A 19,598-nucleotide genomic window follows, 5' to 3' on the forward strand; every position below is an offset into this window, starting at 1 on the left:
GTTTGCTCAGATTTTTAGCAATTTTCAAGCTTGTAAATAAAAATTACTTTTGGTTGAAAATTGTTGACATCATGATAATAAATGTTAAGGGATTATAAAGGCATTAAGTGGTTTAAAAGTTTGTTTAAAAGGTTTGTTTGAAAATGAACGATTGTATAATTTTTTGTTAGATTTTATTCTCTTTGTAAATTATAGGAATAATATATGTTTTTTTATAAAGAGCACATTATTTTTAACAATAGTATGCTTTCATTACCTTTACACTTTACTATGACTTGGGAAGATAAAAATGTTTAGGATCAATTTTTTTATACTGTACATCTGTAAGTGAGGTTTTAGTTCTGTCTTTTTTTCTTTAAAAAATAATGTATTTTAAAAATGTTCAAAGCCCATTTCTTTTCCTTTTAGCCTTTGGAATTGCTTTGGCACTCATTGGACGAATGGTTAGTTTTAATAGCCACAGAATTAATGAAAAACAAAGAAGACTCAACAGATATTACTTCTATTTTACTGAAGCAAAAAGGCCAGGATCAAGAGGCCACTTGTATTTCAGCATTCGAGCCGCCCGGGCCTGGGGGCTGTGAAAGCCTGTCCACTGGCCCAGGGGACGCCACCGCAGGCGTGCTTGCCGGGGAGCAGGATGCCGGCGCGGACTGTCAGGACGTCATCTCTGTGACGGCCAACCGGCTGAGCGCCGTCATCCAAGCCTTTTACCTGTGCTGCTCCTGCCAGATGCCTCCAGGGTAAGCAGGCTCCACTGAGTAGGGCTTGTCTTTGCTGAAGGAAGAAAGGCTGCAATATTTTTGTAATTTCAGAAAAGAAAAATAGGATTTTTTAAAAGTTCTTAAAGGGTCTGTTCACATTTGTCATAAGATACTCATTGTACTAATACAAATCTGGTAAAAATATTGACATTTTGTAAAAGTATATATCTTTATTTTTATGTAAATTGGTGAATACTACTTCATAAAAGCCTGCATTAAATTTTATAATTTTTGTAGTCACTTGTTTATATATCATTGTTAATAGAAAGTTACATGTATTATTTCATTGTATAGACTCCTCTAAGTTGGTAAGGAGGATGTATATCTGAGTTCTTTTCTGCCTAGAAGGCAGTTCTGCTTAATTGACTGGATTTGCATACTGTGTCACCAACTTTGTATATTCTGATGCTTTTCCCTGTCCCCCTCAGAATGACTTCACCTCGTTTCATTGAGTTTGTCTGCAAGCATGATGAAGTGTTAAAATGCTTTGTGAATAGGTAAGGCTGTGTGGGTGATGCAAGGGGTGCGGGAAGGCTTGGGCGGTATGGTGGCCTTCTCTCTATGCCTTTTCATTGATACGGAGTCAATTAATTCTGTTAGTATTCATAACAGTAATAATTTGTCATTAACAAAAGTATAGCAGGTACAGATTAATTTGTTCTTAATCATTCAGCATTGTGTATGAATTTTCATTTCACTCAGTGATAATTATTATTTGTTTTTCTTTTTCTTTTAGAAATCCCAAAATTATATTTGACCATTTTCACTTTCTTCTTGAATGTCCTGAGTTGATGTCAAGATTCATGCATATCATAAAAGCACAGGTACAGACTTTATTCATCTTTACTGTTAATGCAGGGAAATGAAATATTTTTTAAATTATTTAATTATTTGTAATTTTTAAATTTTTCAAGTTTTGTCATTTATAAAATATTATTTTACTCTGTTTGTGCGTATGGGTATTTTGTTGCCTGTATGCCTGTGTACCACGTGTGTGGCCCGTGTCTGTGTAGGCCAGAAGAGGGTGTCAGAGCCCCAAACTAGAGTGTAGGCTGTCATGTGAGTGCTGGGAACCCCTGCTCCTCTCAATCTCTGAACCATTTCTCCAAACCTCCAATGTTAAGTTTTAGAGTTTGAATTTTGTTTGGTAATTTTACTTTAAAGTTACTGCTTGAAAGATGGAACTCCACAGTAGTTTACTATGAGAAATGAATATTTTCTTCTTCTTCTAGGAATGTGTATTGAGAGCCTACTATATACAAAGACATGAACAGAAATAACTGAATACATTATCACATTTTAAAATTAGGTTAATTAGTTTTGTAAGATCTTTGAGGAAAGGATTTTCTACCCCAATACATTTAGGAAATAACACCTATGTTGTTTCAGTAGTATGGTAAAGGACTGTTAAATCCTCTTGTAAAAGTAGTGATTTCACATGATAGTTGTCCAAATGTACTTGATTTGACACCCTTTTTTATGCTAGGCCTTGTCTGTGTTTCATGATCTGTGAGAGGGGAAGCTTGTTTTGCTCTGTGATGGGGCCATGGTTTTAACATCTTTGAAGATTGCTGGTTTTTTTTTATAAGTTAAAACTGTGCGAGGCGGGTTCTCAGGCGGGCCGGCTTCACCGCACACTCACTTCTGGGCTGTCTCTCCTCCTGAGTGTTCAGTTTATAGGCACACTCCACCACACCCACTCACATGGTGAGGGGATTAAATCAAGCTGTCACGCAGGGTAAAACAAGCACTCTGCCATGGAGCCACATTCCCATGGGACCTCCATTTTGTCACCTAAAAGACGGAGACCATCTAGGAATAGGAAAGTCTAAAGACCGCAGTGTATTCTCAGTATGTGGTGGTAGTTTTGGAGATAGAAATACTTTGGACTTGAAGAGAATCTTTTAAAAAAATATTTTTATGAGTATTTTTACCTGCATGTATGTGTGTATACCACATGAATACAGTGCACATAGAGGACAAAAGAGTGGAACATGAGTTACAGACAATTGTTAGCCGCCACATGGGGACTGGGACTAGAACACCCAGTCATCTTAATCACTGAGCTATTTCTTCAGACTCTTGAAGAGATGACAAGTAAACTCAACAGGGAAGATAATCTGTCTATAGTTTAGTTACTATCATATTACTAGGTTTTTTAAGAGAAGAGATTTCTTTGGGTGTTATAGTGAAGAGAGATTTCAAAAAGGAAGTAGATTTTTAAGTGACTCTTAAAGGCTTGAAAAACGTGTGAATTTTTAATTTGAGTAAAGTGAAGGTGAGCATTGTAGACATTGTGAGTCTGAGAGCATGGAAATAGGAAAGTGTGTGACATTGGTGACGGCAGCACAAATTGTGTGTATGTGAGAAGATCAGTTCTAAAAGATAGATTTGGATCATATGCTATTGAGTTTGATTGACATATCGAAAAGTCTTATTTTTTTGCTAGGGAGTTAAGGAGTGACTTTGCTTCAGGAAAACGATATAATTCTGCAAACATTTTGAAAAGAAAGAAAGAATAGCAAGCAAAGGTATCTGTAAGATCATACAGAGATACTTGTACCAGTACAACTAAAGGGGTGTGCCTCTCTGTCTTAACTTTCTGAGTGACCGTACTTCCACATGTAATTGACAAAAGTTCTGTTTTTCATTTATTTATTTATTTATTCATTCACTTTATATCCCGATCACAGCTGCAACCCCTCCCAGTGCCCCACCTCACATAGCTCTGCCCCATATCTTCCACCCCTTCTGTTCTGAGAAGAGGGAGCCCCCTGGGTATCCCCCCACCCTGGCACATCACATCACTTTGGTACCAGCTATGTCTTCTCCCAGAGAAGCAAGACAAGGTGGCCCTGTTAGGGGAACAGGCCACAGGCAGGCAATAGGTTCAGGGACAGCTTCTGATTCAGTTGTTCAGGGCCTACATGAGGACCAAATGTCACATCTGCCACGGATCTGCGTGGTTGGGTGTGGGGGGGCTAGGTATAGCCCATGCTTGCTAAAAAGACTGATTTCAGAAGCTCTTCCAAATATTATTTGTACAGAAACAATCATTCGCCTCTTAAACCACTTGTCACCAGAAAACCACAAAAGTGGAAGAAGTTGGCAGCTCCTTAGTTCAGGGATTTAGCATATTATTGTTACTTTCCTATTGCTGCAAGAAATACCCTGACAGGAAGCAACTTAAGAAAGGAAGTGTCTTTGTTGGGTCCCTGCTGCTGTGATAAAACACTCCGGCCACATTTGCTTTGTTACCCCTCCCTCCCCTTGCAACTAGACCCATCACCGCTTCCTATTTGATGATCTTGTGTACTGCACTCTTTGATTACCATGTTTACTGTGGTTCCTTTGGCCAAGTAACCATAATAGTGAGGATCTGGAACATTCCAGGGTCTTGGCCTCTTAACCAAATAATTGAAAATACGGATTTGTACAAATTTACAGAAGTGACAAGTTGCCTTTATTCGAAGGAAGTGATAGTGTGAGTATAGATGGTTCCTCTGTCCAGACTGACCAATGAGCTGGGAGTGTTTAGGTCACAGTTGTTGTTACAGTCTTTCTTTTATGGGGTTTGGTTGCTTAGGAAGCATGGGCAGTTTCCTGTTTGATTAATACTTTAGAACATGTAATAATTTTTCATTTCACATTTCCCTTCCCATAATGTATCTGACTTGAATCATATGCATATCTGATTATACATAGGCATAAAATAGTAAATTAGTTGATTCTCCTGAAAACTTGACTTAAGGAAACAGTTACTGCTCATGAACTTAAAACCAATTCTGGCTAGATCTGTCCTCATATTCTTTGTACAGGATATATTAGGAGTTCACCTGAATCCAAGAGTCTACATTGATGTTCAGAGATAGAAGTGCATATAGCTCAATACTGGTGGGCACTTTGAGGTGGTTCTGACGTTTCTTGGTAGAGTGTTTTGAGAGAGGTGTGTGTATACTGTCTGCGGTTTTAGAAGGGTATATGTACACGGGTAGAACAACGTAAGTCTTAGACTGGAGTATCACCTATACCTGATTATCTCAGTTCCTGCTCAGGGACGTTCCCAGTCATTTCTCCTTCAGCGTGTTAGGGATACAGCTCCAGCTATGCCGGTATCTTCGCAGCATCTTCCAAAGGGACCCAGTTTCACTTTCTGTGTCTCTTTGTCTCCCTTAAATTGATTTGCTGGCATTCTTGCCTCCTGAGCAGGAAACTTAAAGTCATAGTTCAAACTGTGGTCCTGCAAAGCCTTTGACCTGTCCTTTGCATAGTTTCTTCATCTGTAGTGAGTTTGATTGTCACTGTTGAGAATTTGGCATTGTATACATATTGCATTATTCTGTATTACCTCAACTTTTTAACTACGTGAAGCAATTTTCATCTGAAACTAAGATTTCTACTATTCTTATATACTGTAACCTGAAGTATTTGCATATACTGTATCTTCAATATTAATTTCTAAACAATCATAAAAATTTGAGATGGTTTGAGTTTGCTTTCCCTTGCAGATGAATAAAATGTAGAGCCTTTGCTCCACTTTTCTAGAGTTGTTAATTTTCTATTTTTGAAGTAAAGGAAGGGAAGCTGAAGGACCACATTTTGTCTATTTTCTAAATTCCTAAGAAAAGAAATAAGAATGAACTATGCATAAAAGATTAGTTTAAAAATGTTTTATATTTAGTAATGTGTGTACTTGAGTGTATGTGTGTTGTTATGTGCACGTGGGTCCAGGTGCCTGTGAAGCCAGAAGAGGGCATTGCACCCCCTGGAGCTAGAGCAGCAGGTGTTTGTGAGCCGCCCAGCAGGGGTGCTGGGACCTAGTCGCTCCTCAGCAAGAACTGTGTTCTTAACTACTGAGCTATTTCTCAAGCTCAGTCTTACCTTTTGAAAAATTAAATGATATAATCAGGATAATTTTTCTGGGTATGAAAGTGTATTCATATAAACATTAAGATTTAAAAGAAATTTAGAATATTTTGTTATATATCTGATATTGTTTTTTGATATTGTCAGTTTTTGTTGAAAACAGGAATTATAAATACATTAGTTAAAATATTTTCACTAAGATCACTTTTTTGCGAAAGTTAGAATATTAATGATTGTGGCTTAAATACTGATATCATTTTTACTGTTGCTTTTTGGGGGGGGGGCAATAGCCATTTAAAGATCGCTGTGAATGGTTCTATGAACATTTGCACTCGGGACAGCCAGACTCAGACATGGTGCACAGACCTGTGAATGAAAACGACATTCTCCTGGTTCACAGAGGTATGTGTAGCAAAGACACTGATAGATGGATAAGCCACGAAGTATTGTAATTGTAAGTTTTAATATACTAAAATTAACCAGTACTACATATTTAGATTCTATTTTTAGGAGTAGCTGTGAAATTGTGTCAAAAGCAAACTGTGCAAAGCTAAAACAGGGGATTGCTGTGCGGTTTCATGGAGAAGAAGGCATGGTGGGTATAGACTTTTAACAGTTGAATATTACCTGATGAATGAAGGAATTGAGTATCATTTAAATGTTATTATTTAAGGTAAAAAGACTAAATACAGTATATTTCTGTTGCTAATTTTTTTTTTCCTGACTTCAGGGTCAAGGTGTTGTGCGTGAGTGGTTTGATATTCTGTCTAATGAAATAGTCAATCCTGACTATGCACTGTTCACCCAGTCAGCGGATGGTAAGTGTGTCATCTGGAGCACATCTGTGGCTGCCATCTTCCTCAAACTGTAGCAGAGAATTTGATCTTTGTTTCCTTTAGTAGCCCTGATGTCTAGGTTGGTGTTCCCATGTCACAGAAGAGAAAACTGAAGTCAGACTCTGGGCTCACTCACATGGCTTCCCTCTAACCAGTCAGTTTTCAGATGCTTGTCTCAGGGCCTGAAAAGTTCTCTTGAGAACCTTCAAATCTATTCACTTTAAGGATTGTGTGTTTCTGTCTTTGACTGCCCTACTGTGTTGTTATTTTTGCTTAACATTTAGTTTTATAAAATGGTAGTGGATGGACTTTAAATACATCTTTATTTGGAAACAGAATTTTGCTAACCCCATTTGCATTTCTGTCGTAAAATCATGAAAATCAAAGCCTATCAATTGTGATGTTCCAGCTTACTGGCATTATTTTTAGTCCCTTTAAAAGATCAAAATTGGGGAACTGAGAAGCCTATACTCCACCATATGATATGATGAACCCTTGTGTAAATGGTTCTTGCAAACTATATAAAGATATGATTTGCTATTGTAAACTAAATACTAGTGGCTACAACTCATTTTGGGAGGTGTATTTGAGAAATATTTAACTTAATAACACATATTTGAAAATGGGGTTGAAAATACTATTTCCCCAGTGTTTGAAAGAAGAGCTTATCTTTCTACTTATAACTTATAACCAAAGAGCTGCACATGCCTGTGTAAGGAGGAAAGGGAGGGAGGCCTGGGGGGGCGGGGGGGGGGCAGGGCACGGACTGCGGGTGTGCAGCTGTGCGGCAGTGTCTCGGGCACTCCGGCAGTAGGTAGTTTCATGGATGTGGGGTTGCCCGCTTCAACCCTGTAACCTTTGCTCGTTTGCTGTGCGGCGAATTTGGTTTGTGATTTTTATGACAGTCTTAATAAAACACCAAGCTTAATCACATAGACCTGTTTCCTTAAAGCTAGATCCAGTGTATTATAGTCCTCTTTCCTTTTCAGTCCCTGGCTCTGAGTCAGCTTGGTTTCACATGTGGAGCCCTTCGGTGTGCTTCCTAACGGGGAGTGACAGCTGTTTGTGGACTCACACAGACTGAGGTGTTGGTTTGTTGTTTCTGTAGTTCATGTGAGTCTTTTCTTAGCGGTGGCAGGGCAGGGGAGTTCATAGTATTCGTGACTTAAAACTCAGTGAAATATTCCTTGTTATAGGTTTGATTGTCATGAAGGGATTAAATTTAGGATTTAAGAATTCATGATGTGGGGAATGTTAGATAAACCCAATGGTTATAGTATTGTAAAATTATTTTCTTGTCAGATCAAAATCAATACACAGTATAGTTTAGTGGTTAAAAGTTTGGCTTTTGCAGTGATGGTAGGTGGGAATCTAGGCTCTGGACTTTTCTTTCTATGAATATTGGGCCAGAAACTTTAACCTTTCTTAGCTTCAGAGTTCTCAGTTAGCAATAATGATAATCTGTGATTTAGAATAAGAATTTAGTTAGTTGATACTTGAACACAGCTCCCTGACACATGGAAATGCGAAGTAAATTTCAGATGTTCTTATTTTATTTTCGAAATATCTTCTTATGTAGTAGGATTTTCCTCCTGAAATAATGTTTACTGTATCTTGAAAACATTTTAATAAACCTTTTTTACTTGAAAAATAATTTGCATTTAAAAAAATTTTTTTTTGTGTATATTGTGTGTGTATATGTGTGTATGCTCATGCCAGTGGAGAGGCACTGAGTTCCCGGGGAGCTGGAGTTACAGGCAGGTAACAGTGAGCTGCCTGGCAGGAGTGCTGGACACTGAACTCTGGTCAGCTGGCAACGCAGGAAGTGCACCTGGCTGCAGAGCATGCACCAGCCACTGACCACGGTCTAATGCTGACCGTTAAGCTGGCTGGTTAACATAGACTTTTAGTATTTTAAGTAGTTTTCAAGTTACTTTGCTGAAGGTTTTTGCCTAGATACTATTTTTAGTTGGTTGTTGTTGTTGTTGTTTTTTTTTTTTTTTTTTTTTTTAAATCTGTTCTTTTTAAGAAACAGCTTCTCAGAAACTTAGTAGATAGTAAAGGAATATGCAGAACTGGGAGAAGAAAGAGTCACCAGAATCTTTGCTGGTTCATCTATAACCAAAGTATTACCACATAAATAGGTAAAAGTATGGTTATTCTCAGACTAACTTTTGGAATTATGGTTATGTTTGTCTTTGAAGTCTTTTTTGGTTATGAATGTATCATTTTGCCTTGTGATAGGAAATCATTATGAGAGGCAATTCAGAGTGACTGGTGTTTCACAGGTCTATTTAAATCATTCATTCACAAACAAGTTTCCAAATGTGTTACTTTGTACCTAAGTAAACAGCAGTTTAATCCAATGTTGTACTAGCAAATCAAGGGTGTATGAAACTGCAAGTATTCGAGGTAACTAGATACACATTTTCTAACTCTTGCCCAGTTTTCTTGGTGCTATTTCATTAATTTTTATCAGTTTGTCTTTAAGTCTTGTTTCTAGAATAATATAAAGCATGAACTCCAAATGAATTTGTAATTCACATTAATGGCCAGGAAAAATATTGAAGGGGAGTTAAAGTCAAGGTGTGGCTTTAGATTTCACTATTTTGCTAGGTTTTTTTGGGAAGTCATTGACTCATATGAACTAGACAAATAACAAACTAACGTCTGTGTGAGTCCACAAACAGCTGTCACTTCCCCACCCCCCTTAGGAAGCACACCAAAGGGCTCCACATGTGAAACCAGACTGACTCAGAGCCAGGGACTGTAAAGAAAGTTACATTGTGTTTCTTTCTTCTCCCCCCCTCCTCCTCCTCTTCCTCCTCCTCCTCCTCCTCCTCCTCCTCCTCCTCCTTGTTTGTTAGCATTAAGTACTTTTGCTGTGCTATGCAGTTGTCACCAGGTCTAATTTTGGACCTGTCCCATCAGCCTGAGTAGAAACTCTGTGCCTTTGATTCAGATCCCTCCATCACTATTTACTCTGACTTTGTTCTAAATTTGTCTATTTCATTTAGTTCATAAAGATGGAATCACACTATTACATAGTTTTGAGTGATCATGTGGTTGCTGTCTTTACTTTCACATCATTAGTAGTTGTTTAAACTTCATTATTTGCCTTTTGAAAGAATAGGAGGGGCTTCCATTGGGAAGATTTTCCAATCATTAATTGGTATCAATAGGCATCACATTCAGTAATTAGATTATTTAAGAATGGTTATTTTCATAGTTTGTATATCTCAATATGCAACATGCGGTGAGTACTGGGCATGTGCTGATGAATGAGGCAGTGTCTGCCAGGTTTATAGCTGAACAGTCGCTGCCACAGTTCCTAGAAAAATGTTTGCATATGTGTGTGGTCTGTTATTGTATTTACTAGGGTCTCTTTGGTGTCAATCAGAAGTATTTTATAACTTCCTCTCAAGTGTGAACTGATGATTATCTTTTATACTTCCAATTCTCCTGTATTTTTGTAGATTATACAAAGAACTGCATGATATAGTCTGCATAATGTAACCGTAGCCATGCTGAGTTACCTGTGAATAAATTTACCTGTGCTGGAATGTTCTCTCTTCTGCATATGGATCTTACTGTTATGCATTTATTTCGATAGGAACAACTTTTCAGCCTAACAGCAACTCCTATGTCAATCCTGATCACTTGAACTATTTCCGGTTTGCTGGACAGATCTTGGGATTAGCTTTGAATCACAGGCAGCTGGTCAATATTTACTTCACACGCTCATTCTACAAGCACATTCTTGGTACGAGCTTGCTCTCACTTCTGAAGACATTTACATTGCTTTTCTTGCAGCTTTTAGAACGGATTGGATAAGTGCCAATTTTACCATTTTTGTTGAAATAATTACTGCTCTGAGTAGAGGCCATCTGTGCTCCTAAGGTATCTGGGGGCTAGAGGGAGAGGAAAATGCTCAACCATTTTTTAAACATCACCTTTAGGTTTTTTGCACTTCCATTTTAGTGTGTGTTTATACAAAACATCCATTTTTGTATGCATATACCTAAAGTAATTGGCAATTCTGAAGTTTATAACAGCTTCCTAAATAGCTGTTTCAAAGAAAGACAGCATTGTAAAGATGAAGAAGGAACAGCAGCTTAATTTAATGGACTTCTAAATTTAGAAATTAGCATCGGTTTAAAACATGGTGAAAATTTGATTATATTTTGTGGTTTTTCAGAGTATCTGCAGAGGGCAGCATTTCACCATTGAATAGGTAGAGGGAAGTCAGAAGTGCCTGTATTGTAACTGCTGGTTTTGCAATTTTCTTTTTAGGTATTCCCGTAAATTACCAAGATGTAGCATCTATTGATCCAGAATATGCCAAAAATTTGCAATGGATTTTAGATAATGATATTAGTGACCTGGGCCTAGAACTGACTTTTTCTGTTGAGACTGATGTGTTTGGTGCTATGGAAGAGGTGCCTTTAAAGCCTGGGGGTGGAAGTATTCTTGTGACACAAAATAACAAAGTAAGTGTCCAGATTTTCGCCTTAATCATTCTTCATAATCGCCCTGATACCAATTTCTCTAAATTATTCCAGCATTTGCTAGAAAAACTTACTTTGTCATCTGCAAGGAGATGAAAATCCTTACGTTAAGCAAACTAGCACGTTTAAGGCTTGAGTTAGAATTGTTTCAGTCTAGTGCTGTGATGGGTTGGTTATTAGCGTAATTTAGCTACTGTTTAGCTGATTATATAAGTAAAGCATTTGCATTTTGAAAAGGTTGACTGGAAATGTAAACTAAGTGATGATAATATGTACAGTAATCAGTATTATATATTTTAAAAGTTAACTATTCAAGAGTTTTTTATTTGTATGTATGTGTGTGGCGCCTACTAATTCTCTGTCCTTGGAAACATACTCCCTCCAACGAGGCCATGCCTCTTAATTCTTCCTAAATAGTTTTAGCAGGCTAAAACTGCTACAGGCTAGTCTGCAACTAACCGTGATAGTCCTGCCTTAACTCTTTTCTGTGTTAGCATTATAGGTATGTGATGTCACACCTGGCTAATATGTAAAATCTTTAAGATATAACACTTCTTAAAATAGTCATTTGCCTTAAAATTGATACTAGCATTCACAAGGCACTAAGAGGCTCATAAATCCCAGCTGGAATGTTAGTTTGCAGCAGTAGTGGGTGTTTGAAGTAATAACAAGAAATGTTGATTTTTGTTATTTAGTCTGTTTGGAGATGTACTCCTTATAAAGAGATAAGGAAACATTTAAGAACAGTTGGAGTTTATTGGTGCAGTTTCTGTCAGAGCAGTTCAAAGTTTATAGTGCTAGAATTTTATTATTCTACTGAAAAATAATTGATAGTCAAATACTTTTGACGTTAGTGTAAAAATTGGCATATGAAGGAGCTGATACTTACAAATTATCATCTGGTAATTATGGTCTGGATACAGAAATTAATGTGGGAAATCATATTAGAAGAAAAAGAAGCTGGGCAGTGGTGCCGCACGCCTTTAATCCCAGCACTTGGGAGGCAGAGGCAGGTGGATTTCTTAGTTCGAAGCCAGCCTGGTCTACAGAATGAGTTCCAGGACAGCCAGGGCTATACAGAGAAACCCTGTCTCCAAAAAACCAAATCCTAACAAACAAACAAACAAACAAAAAAACAAAAAACAAAAAAAGAAGGAAAAGAGAATGTGAGGAAAGAATAATATAATTACAAGAGCCACTTTAAACACTGACTGCATGGGGACGGTGCTATTTAGATACACGAGGAATCTAGCTGAAGTAGGCAGAGTTCAGTGGAGCAGTGCACACTGTTTTCACGTCTCATTAAGATTCCTATTGTGTGCATGTATATGTGTGCATGGGTATTGTCTGTGTCCATGCATATGTGTGGGGTATGTGTGCATGGGAGCCTTCGTCCTAAGACTGCATCTCTTACTGGACAGGAGTAGGCCCTAGTGATCCTTCTTGGTCACAGGCCCAGCTTTTCACCAGTGTGCTGGGATCAGGTCCTCATATTTGCATAGCAAGCCCTGTTGGCCACTGAGCCACTACTTCTATAGCGTGAATGCTTTGTAATTTGATATGGTCTCAAACAATAGTTATCAAATAATACTTTGAAGATGTTGATGTTTTCTCAGTCAGGTTCCCTCTTCAAAGGTGACTGGCTTGTGTCAAGCTGACAGAAACCTAACCATTATTAGAGCAGGCTTTCTTTATCTTGTGTGTAGAATAATCATTTCTGGTTGATGAGAAGTATATATAGTATTTGCATCATAATTTTTAAATGCAAAAAAATCTGACTTAAAAGCATTTTTTAAAAAACACATAAATGACCTAACATCTGATAGTTTGTGTGCACATATAATTTTGTACCAAACACATTTTTATTACTTGCTGAATTTTAAGTGATTCTGCTTCCTATGAGGAAAAATGTGGTTTAAAATAAAATGCATTATAATTCTAATGTTTAGAAAATTGAGGCAGGAAGATTGTAGATTTAAGAAAGTCCTGGGGTACTTAGTGAAACCTATTTCAAAAGAAAAAGAAAAAAATTAAAAAGAATAAAATAAGCTTTTTTGTTTGTTTTGTTTTGATTTTGGCTTTTGGAACAGGGCTTCACTGTGTAGCCCTGGAAACTGCTATGTAGGCCAGTGTGGCCTAGAACTCAGATTTCTACCTGCCTCTGCCTCTGCCTCTCTGCACCTGCCTCTGCCCCTCTGCCCTCTGCCCTCTGCCCCTCTGCCCCCTGCCTCTGCCCCTCTGCCCCCCTGCCCCCTGCCCCCCTGCCCCCCTGCCCCCTGCCCCCCTGCCCCCCTGCCCCCCTGCCCCCTGCCCCCCTGCCCCTCTGCCCCTCTGCCCCTCTGCCCCTCTGCCCTCTGCCCCTCTGCCCCTCTGCCCCCTGCCTCTGCCCCCCTGCCCCCTGCCCCCCTGCCCCCTGCCCCCCTGCCCCTCTGCTCCTCTGCCCCTCTGCCCCCTGCCCCCTGCCCCCCGCCCCCCTACCCCCCCTACCCCTCTGCCCCTCTGCCCCTCTGCCCCTCTGCCCCTCTGCCCCTGCCTCTGCCTCCAGGTGCTGGGATTAAAGGAATGTGCCGGTTTAAGCTGTTTTAACTCAGAATTGACTTAGCTGTAATAAAATTAACCACATTCAGAGTATTTTGGTGGGTGTTTGCATTTGCTTCCTAACATTTATTGACTGTAAAGTAGCAGCTCTATTTTTTTTTTTTTTGCATGTGGGAATATATGCTATTAAAGAAAGCTTTTGCCTTCAGAGATACTACACTCTAATGAAGTATTTTGGTCAAAAAGAACTGGAAGTTTAAAGACGTTGAGGCCTAAGCAGGTTTGCATTTGGAGATCAGCCACGAGGCCAAGGAAGTTAAAATGGAAGGGGAGGGTACTGTTAGCAAAATGGTGGAGCCAGAGGCCAGGTCATTTAGGCCTTAAGGACTAGAAGTTGAAGGATATCAGGAAGTCGGGAAGAAGAGTGGTATGACTTTAATGTCTGCCGGAATACCTCAAGCCCCCCGTGGCTGTGCTGTGGAGACAGCAGCTCAGAGGTGCAGCTGGGAATAGGGAGTACATGTGCCATAATCCTGGCGGTGTGTGAGAGCCGAGAGGCTGTGGCAGAGCCAGGCGGAGAGCGCGCATCCTGCCGCATGCATGGCGTGCAGGAAGTCATGGGTGCCACGTTATGTCTAAACCTTTGTCTTTTACTTGAGAAACAGATGCGTCCGTTCTGGCTTAGCTATACAAGATTTCAAATGTAATCATCAGAATGATTCTTTTCTGTAGGCGGAGTATGTCCAGCTCGTTACTGAACTTCGGATGACAAGAGCCATCCAGCCGCAGATCAATGCGTTTTTACAGGGTTTCCACATGTTCATCCCGCCTTCCCTCATACAGCTGTTTGACGAGTATGAACTGGTAAGGAGGAGGGTGTTTGTTGTCGCAGGAGCACAGGTCCGTGTGCTGGGGGTGCCGGTCAGGGTGCTGAGTAGTGGGACGCCTGCCCACGCTTGGCACACAGGAGGCCAGGGTTCATCCCTAGAGCTGTGAAACATGAACGCGTTAGTAATTCTGGAGTACTCAATGGGATATTTTTCATGAGGCATTATTGTTTAGAATTATGCATAGAAATTTATAAGCAGATATGTAGTTTGACTTCTCGTAAACTGAGTAACCTTATTAACAGTTCCCTTAGTGAGATGTTCGGGTAGGTTGGAGAAAAATGAAATAGAGGTTTTATTGGCGTTGACATGGAGGATGTCTTTCCAGAACCAATGTATTCTACATTTACATGGGGGAAAAGATGCCTGTACTTAAAGAACTGCTGTATTTCTGTATCTTCTCCAGGTTTTGTTTTAGTGTGTGTGTGTGTGTGTGTGTGTGTGTGTGTGTGTGTGTCTGTTGTGTATAGTTTCTATAATTCTCTATATGCATGCTTTGTGTTGTCTACTTTCTTTGTTGAAGTGCCCAGTTTTGTTTTGCCCTTCAATTTCCCTGCCTTCTGCGGTGACCTAACAGAATTTATACCTTTATGTTAATGTCTACTTTTAGCTTTTTCCTTTTTCTTATCATTAATAAGTGATTTTCAAACTTTTTGATCTGTCTAAAACCTTAATACGACACAGTATTTTACTTTTCTTATTTCTGTGACAAATACCTGACACATGGGAGCTTAAGGAAGGGAAGGTGTATATAATTGGATCGTGGTTTGAAGGTGTAGATAGTTAGGGCCTTTTGGTGGGGACGTAGTATAGAAGAGGGGCTGCTCCTCACTGCGGGAGCAGGGAGACTCAGGCTGCTCCTCACTGCGGGAGCAGGGAGACTCGGGCTGCTCTTCACTGCGGGAGCACGGAGACTCGGGCTGCTCCTCACTGTAGGAGCATGAAGACTCAGGCTGCTCCTCACTGTAGGAGCATGGAGACTCAGGCTGCTCCTCACTGTGGGAGCAGGGAGACTCAGGCTGCTCCTCACTGTGGGAGCATGGAGACTCGGGCTGCACCTCCTGTAGAAGCATGGAGACTCAGGCTGCTCTTCACTGTGGGAGCATGGAGACTCAGGCTGCTCCTCACTGCGGGAGCACGGAGACTCAGGCTGCTTCTCACTGCGGGAGCACGGAGACTTGGGCTGCTCCTCACTGTGGGAGCACGGAGACTTGGGCTGCTCCTCACTGTGGGAGCACGGAGACTTGGGCTGCTCCTCACTGTGGAAGCACGGAGACTTGGGCTGCTCCTCACTGTGGAAGCAGGGAGACTCAGACTGCTCCTCACTGTGGGAGCAGGGAGACTCAGGCTGCTCCTCACTGTGGGAGCAGGGAGACTCAGGCTGCTCCTCACTGTGGGAGCATGGAGACTCAGGCTGCTCCTTACTGTGGGAGCAGGGAGACTCAGGCTGCTCCTCACTGTGGGAGCACGGAGACTCAGGCTGCTCCTCACTGTGGGAGCATGGAGACTCAGGCTGCTCCTTACTGTGGAAGCAGGGAGACTCAGGCTGCTCCTCACTGTGGGAGCAGGGAGACTCAGGCTGCTCCTCACTGTGGGAGCAGGGAGACTCAGGCTGCTCCTCACTGTGGGAGCAGGGAGACTCAGGCTGCTCCTCACTGTGGGAGCACGGAGACTCAGGCTGCTCCTCACTGTGGGAGCACGGAGACTCAGGCTGCTCCTCACTGTGGGAGCATGGAGACTCAGGCTGCTCCTCACTGTGGGAGCATGGAGACTCAGGCTGCTCCTCACTGTGGGAGCAGGGAGACTCAGGCTGCTCCTCACTGTGGGAGCAGGGAGACTCAGGCTGCTCCTCACTGTGGGAGCACGGAGACTCAGGCTGCTCCTCACTGTGGGAGCATGGAGACTCAGGCTGCTCCTCACTGTGGGAGCACGGAGACTCAGGCTGCTCCTCACTGTGGAAGCAGGGAGACTCAGGCTGCTCCTTACTGTGGGAGCTCGGAGACTCAGGCTGCTCCTCACTGTGGGAGCACGGAGACTCAGGCTGCTCCTCACTGTGGGAGCAGGGAGATTAAGGATGCTTGCTCTCTTCTTGGCAGACCAGGAAGGAAGACAGTTAGTGACAAGTTGGGTTGAAAGTAGTGGCTTTATTGTAATGCTGAAGCTTGCTCCCAGCTGCACACTTTCTCTAGCTGAACATGACCGTTTTAAAGGTCTGGGGACCAAATGTATAAACACAGAGTCTATGGAGGGCATTTTAAAGTCAAACCAAATTGCTTTCTTGTTAAAAAAATAATAATTAAAAACAACTCTAGATAATGGAAAAATGTAACATAGTATAGAAGTAACATTTTCTAATTAATACAATTTTGAAGTCCATTGTGCCTGTTTTATCGAATGTTAAGTTTTGAAGGGTGTTTTTGGTCTTATTTTAGTTGTAAGAGTATTGTTTTCATTAGGCATAGTTTTTTTTCTTTGTTTAGTTTTATGTCATCATTAGCATTTAAAAACAGAAATAGTTGAGAGGCAGAGGGTAGGTGGATCTTTGTGAGTTTGAGGACAGCCTGGTTTACAGAGAGAGCCTCAGGACAGCAAAGGCTACACAGAGAAACTGTGTCTCAGAAACAAAACCAAACCAGAAGTAGTTAAGAATTGTTTGTGGACATAACTGGAACCTGAGTTTTGATGTATTATACTTCAATTAAATTAGCTTTGTGACATTCAAGACAGAATGTTAGTTTTTGTGTCTATGTATATGAACAGAATAAATTGCAATGGCAGAAATTGACAAAATGTTGCTTGGTGATTTGCTGATATTCATAGGCTTTGAAAGCTTATATATATATATATGTTAGTGAATTAACAAACCTGTCAAACCAGCAGCCAGAGTAAGTAATAAAAACCCTACCACTCTAGCTGTTCTTTTGTTTTCTTCTAGTCACTGTCCCCATGGAGAATAAGTACTGTCTGAGTTCTAGAATCATAGCATCATAGCTTTAACTATTTGTTAAAGAAAACACTTAATAGCATAGTAGTAGGTTTCCTCTCATTTTCATAATGTACATTTTACATTTTGATCGTATCCCGTCCTTTCTTACCCTCTCACACTCCCGTTTTCCCCTTCTCTTTCCAACTGGTCCTTTTACTTTTTTTTTTTTTTTTGGTGACCCATTGAGTTTTCTTAAGACTGTTTGCAGGTGTCTGGGCACTTTTATCAGTAGCTACACCCTGCTGCTAAGTGCATACACATTCCAAGGAAGAAGTGGGGTTGGTTCCAGGAGTTCCTCCACACTCCAGGAGAGGGTTTGGAATGGCCCAACCATATGCAGGTCTTGTGCAGACAGTAATTCCTCTTCGTGAGTTTGAGAGTTCGGTCATACCCAGAACCAAGCAGTCCACAGCACTGCTTACTCTGTTCTCTGGCTCATACACACACCTTCTGCCCCTTTGTCTTGTTTCCCTGGGTTTTGGAAGGGTGACAAAGATGTTCCTCTTATGGCTAGACATGTAATATTCATTCGAGGATCTCTGCAGCTGTTGATGAAGGTGGAAGGAAGCTTCTGTGACTGAAGTTGGCAGTAGCACTAAGTGTGGTGGGCGTTTCCCATCCATTTAGTAAAACAGACACAGTCATTTGTCTCCTAGCTACAGGTTGGGGAGTGGTTTCTACTACCAAATGTGCCTTCTTGAGGCATGGACTGCAAACCCAGTCACAAATTGATTAGATGTTACTGTGGGGCCCTTGTTCCTCTTAGGAGGTTTTTGCCACACTGTCAGAGGCCAGAAGACAAATTGTTAGAATTGGTTTTCTCCCCTCCTGTGTTTGAACTCCGGGTATCAGGCCTGACAGCAGGTACTGTGATCTGCTGAGACATCTCTCTAGCCCCTGTCATTTCCTTACTTTGTTGTGTCTATGTGTTGTTGATATCAGGATAATACAGCTTTGCAAAATAAGTTTGATAGTATGTCTTAGTCGGGGTTTCTATTGTACAAACATCATGACCAAGAAGCAAGTTGGGGAGGAAAGGGTTTATTGAGCTTACACTTCCACACTGCTGTTCATCACTAAAGGACATCAGGACTGGAACTCAAGCAGGTCAGGATGCAGGAGCTGATGCAGAGGCCATGGAGGGATGTTTCTTACTGGCTTGCTTCCCCTGGCTTGCTCAGCCTGCTCTCTTATAGAACCCAAGACTACCAGCCCAGGGATGGCATTACCCACAAGGGACCCTCCCCACCTGATCACTAATTGAGAAAATGCCCCACAGCTGGATCTCATGGAGGCACTTCCCCAACTGAAGCTCCTTTCTCTGTGATAACGCCAGCCTGTGTCATGTTGACACACCAAATCAGCCAGTACAATAGTGCCTCCCCCTTTCCTACTTTATGGAGTAACTGGAGAAGGGTTGGTGTTAGGTCTTTAAAGGGTGGTGGTATTCTGTAGAGAACCCATCTAGGTGTAGACATTTTTTACTTGAAAGATTTTTAGTTATTGCTTTCATCTTGTTCCTTCCTATGGATCTGTTATATTTTTTATCTCATCTTACTTTTTAACTTTGGTATGTCATAAGTGTCTAGAAATTTCTCCATTTCTTCTAGATTATTCAATTTAGTGTAATACATTTGCAAGGTACATCTACAATTTTCTGGATTTTATTGCTAACTGCTATAATTCCTTCATTTTCATCTTTGATTTTACAGTTTGAATCTTGCCTTAGTTTTTGCTAAAGATTTCTTTATTTTGTTTATATTTTCAAAGAATTAACTCTTTGTTTAATTGATTCTTTTTTTTTTTTTTTTTTTTTTTTGGTTTTTTGGATTTGGTTTTTTTCAAGACAGGGTTTCTCTGTATAGCCCTGGCTATCCTGGAACTAACTCTGTAGACCAGGCTGGCCTCGAACTCAGAAATCCGCCTGCCTCTGCCTCCCAGAGTGCTGAGATTACAGGCGTGTGCCACTACCGCCCTGCTTAATTGATTCTTTTTAAAACTTGTATTTGAATAATTTCTGCCATGATTAGGGACTTTATTTTTTTATTTTTAACTTTAAGAATTATGTGTGTGTTTGTGTATGTACATCCCTATGTGTCTGTCTGCTCGCTATGGTGTGCACGTGTGTGCATATAGAGAGCAGAGCACTTTGTGAGAGTTCTCGCCTTTTACCATGTGGGCTCTGGGATCCACTGGGAGTCTAAGGTGTTCTG

General features: G+C 40.8%; 1 protein-coding gene across 3 annotated transcripts in view; it reads left to right on the top strand.

Moving 5' to 3' along the window:
- Positions 1–19,598, top strand: part of Hace1 (HECT domain and ankyrin repeat containing E3 ubiquitin protein ligase 1) — a 117,050-nt gene that overhangs the window by 80,018 nt on the left and 17,434 nt on the right. For all 3 annotated transcript variants that reach the window (XM_052163469.1, XM_052163470.1, XM_052163471.1), the window contains 9 exons: positions 409–743; positions 1,193–1,261; positions 1,501–1,588; positions 5,921–6,032; positions 6,128–6,225; positions 6,361–6,448; positions 10,080–10,229; positions 10,760–10,956; positions 14,245–14,376. In XM_052163469.1, coding sequence (XP_052019429.1) covers positions 409–743; positions 1,193–1,261; positions 1,501–1,588; positions 5,921–6,032; positions 6,128–6,225; positions 6,361–6,448; positions 10,080–10,229; positions 10,760–10,956; positions 14,245–14,376 — 1,269 coding nt within the window. The remainder of the gene's footprint in view (positions 1–408; positions 744–1,192; positions 1,262–1,500; positions 1,589–5,920; positions 6,033–6,127; positions 6,226–6,360; positions 6,449–10,079; positions 10,230–10,759; positions 10,957–14,244; positions 14,377–19,598) is intronic.

The sequence above is a fragment of the Apodemus sylvaticus genome, chromosome 19 (genome assembly GCF_947179515.1).
Source record: "Apodemus sylvaticus chromosome 19, mApoSyl1.1, whole genome shotgun sequence".
Taxonomy (NCBI): Eukaryota; Metazoa; Chordata; class Mammalia; order Rodentia; family Muridae; genus Apodemus; species Apodemus sylvaticus.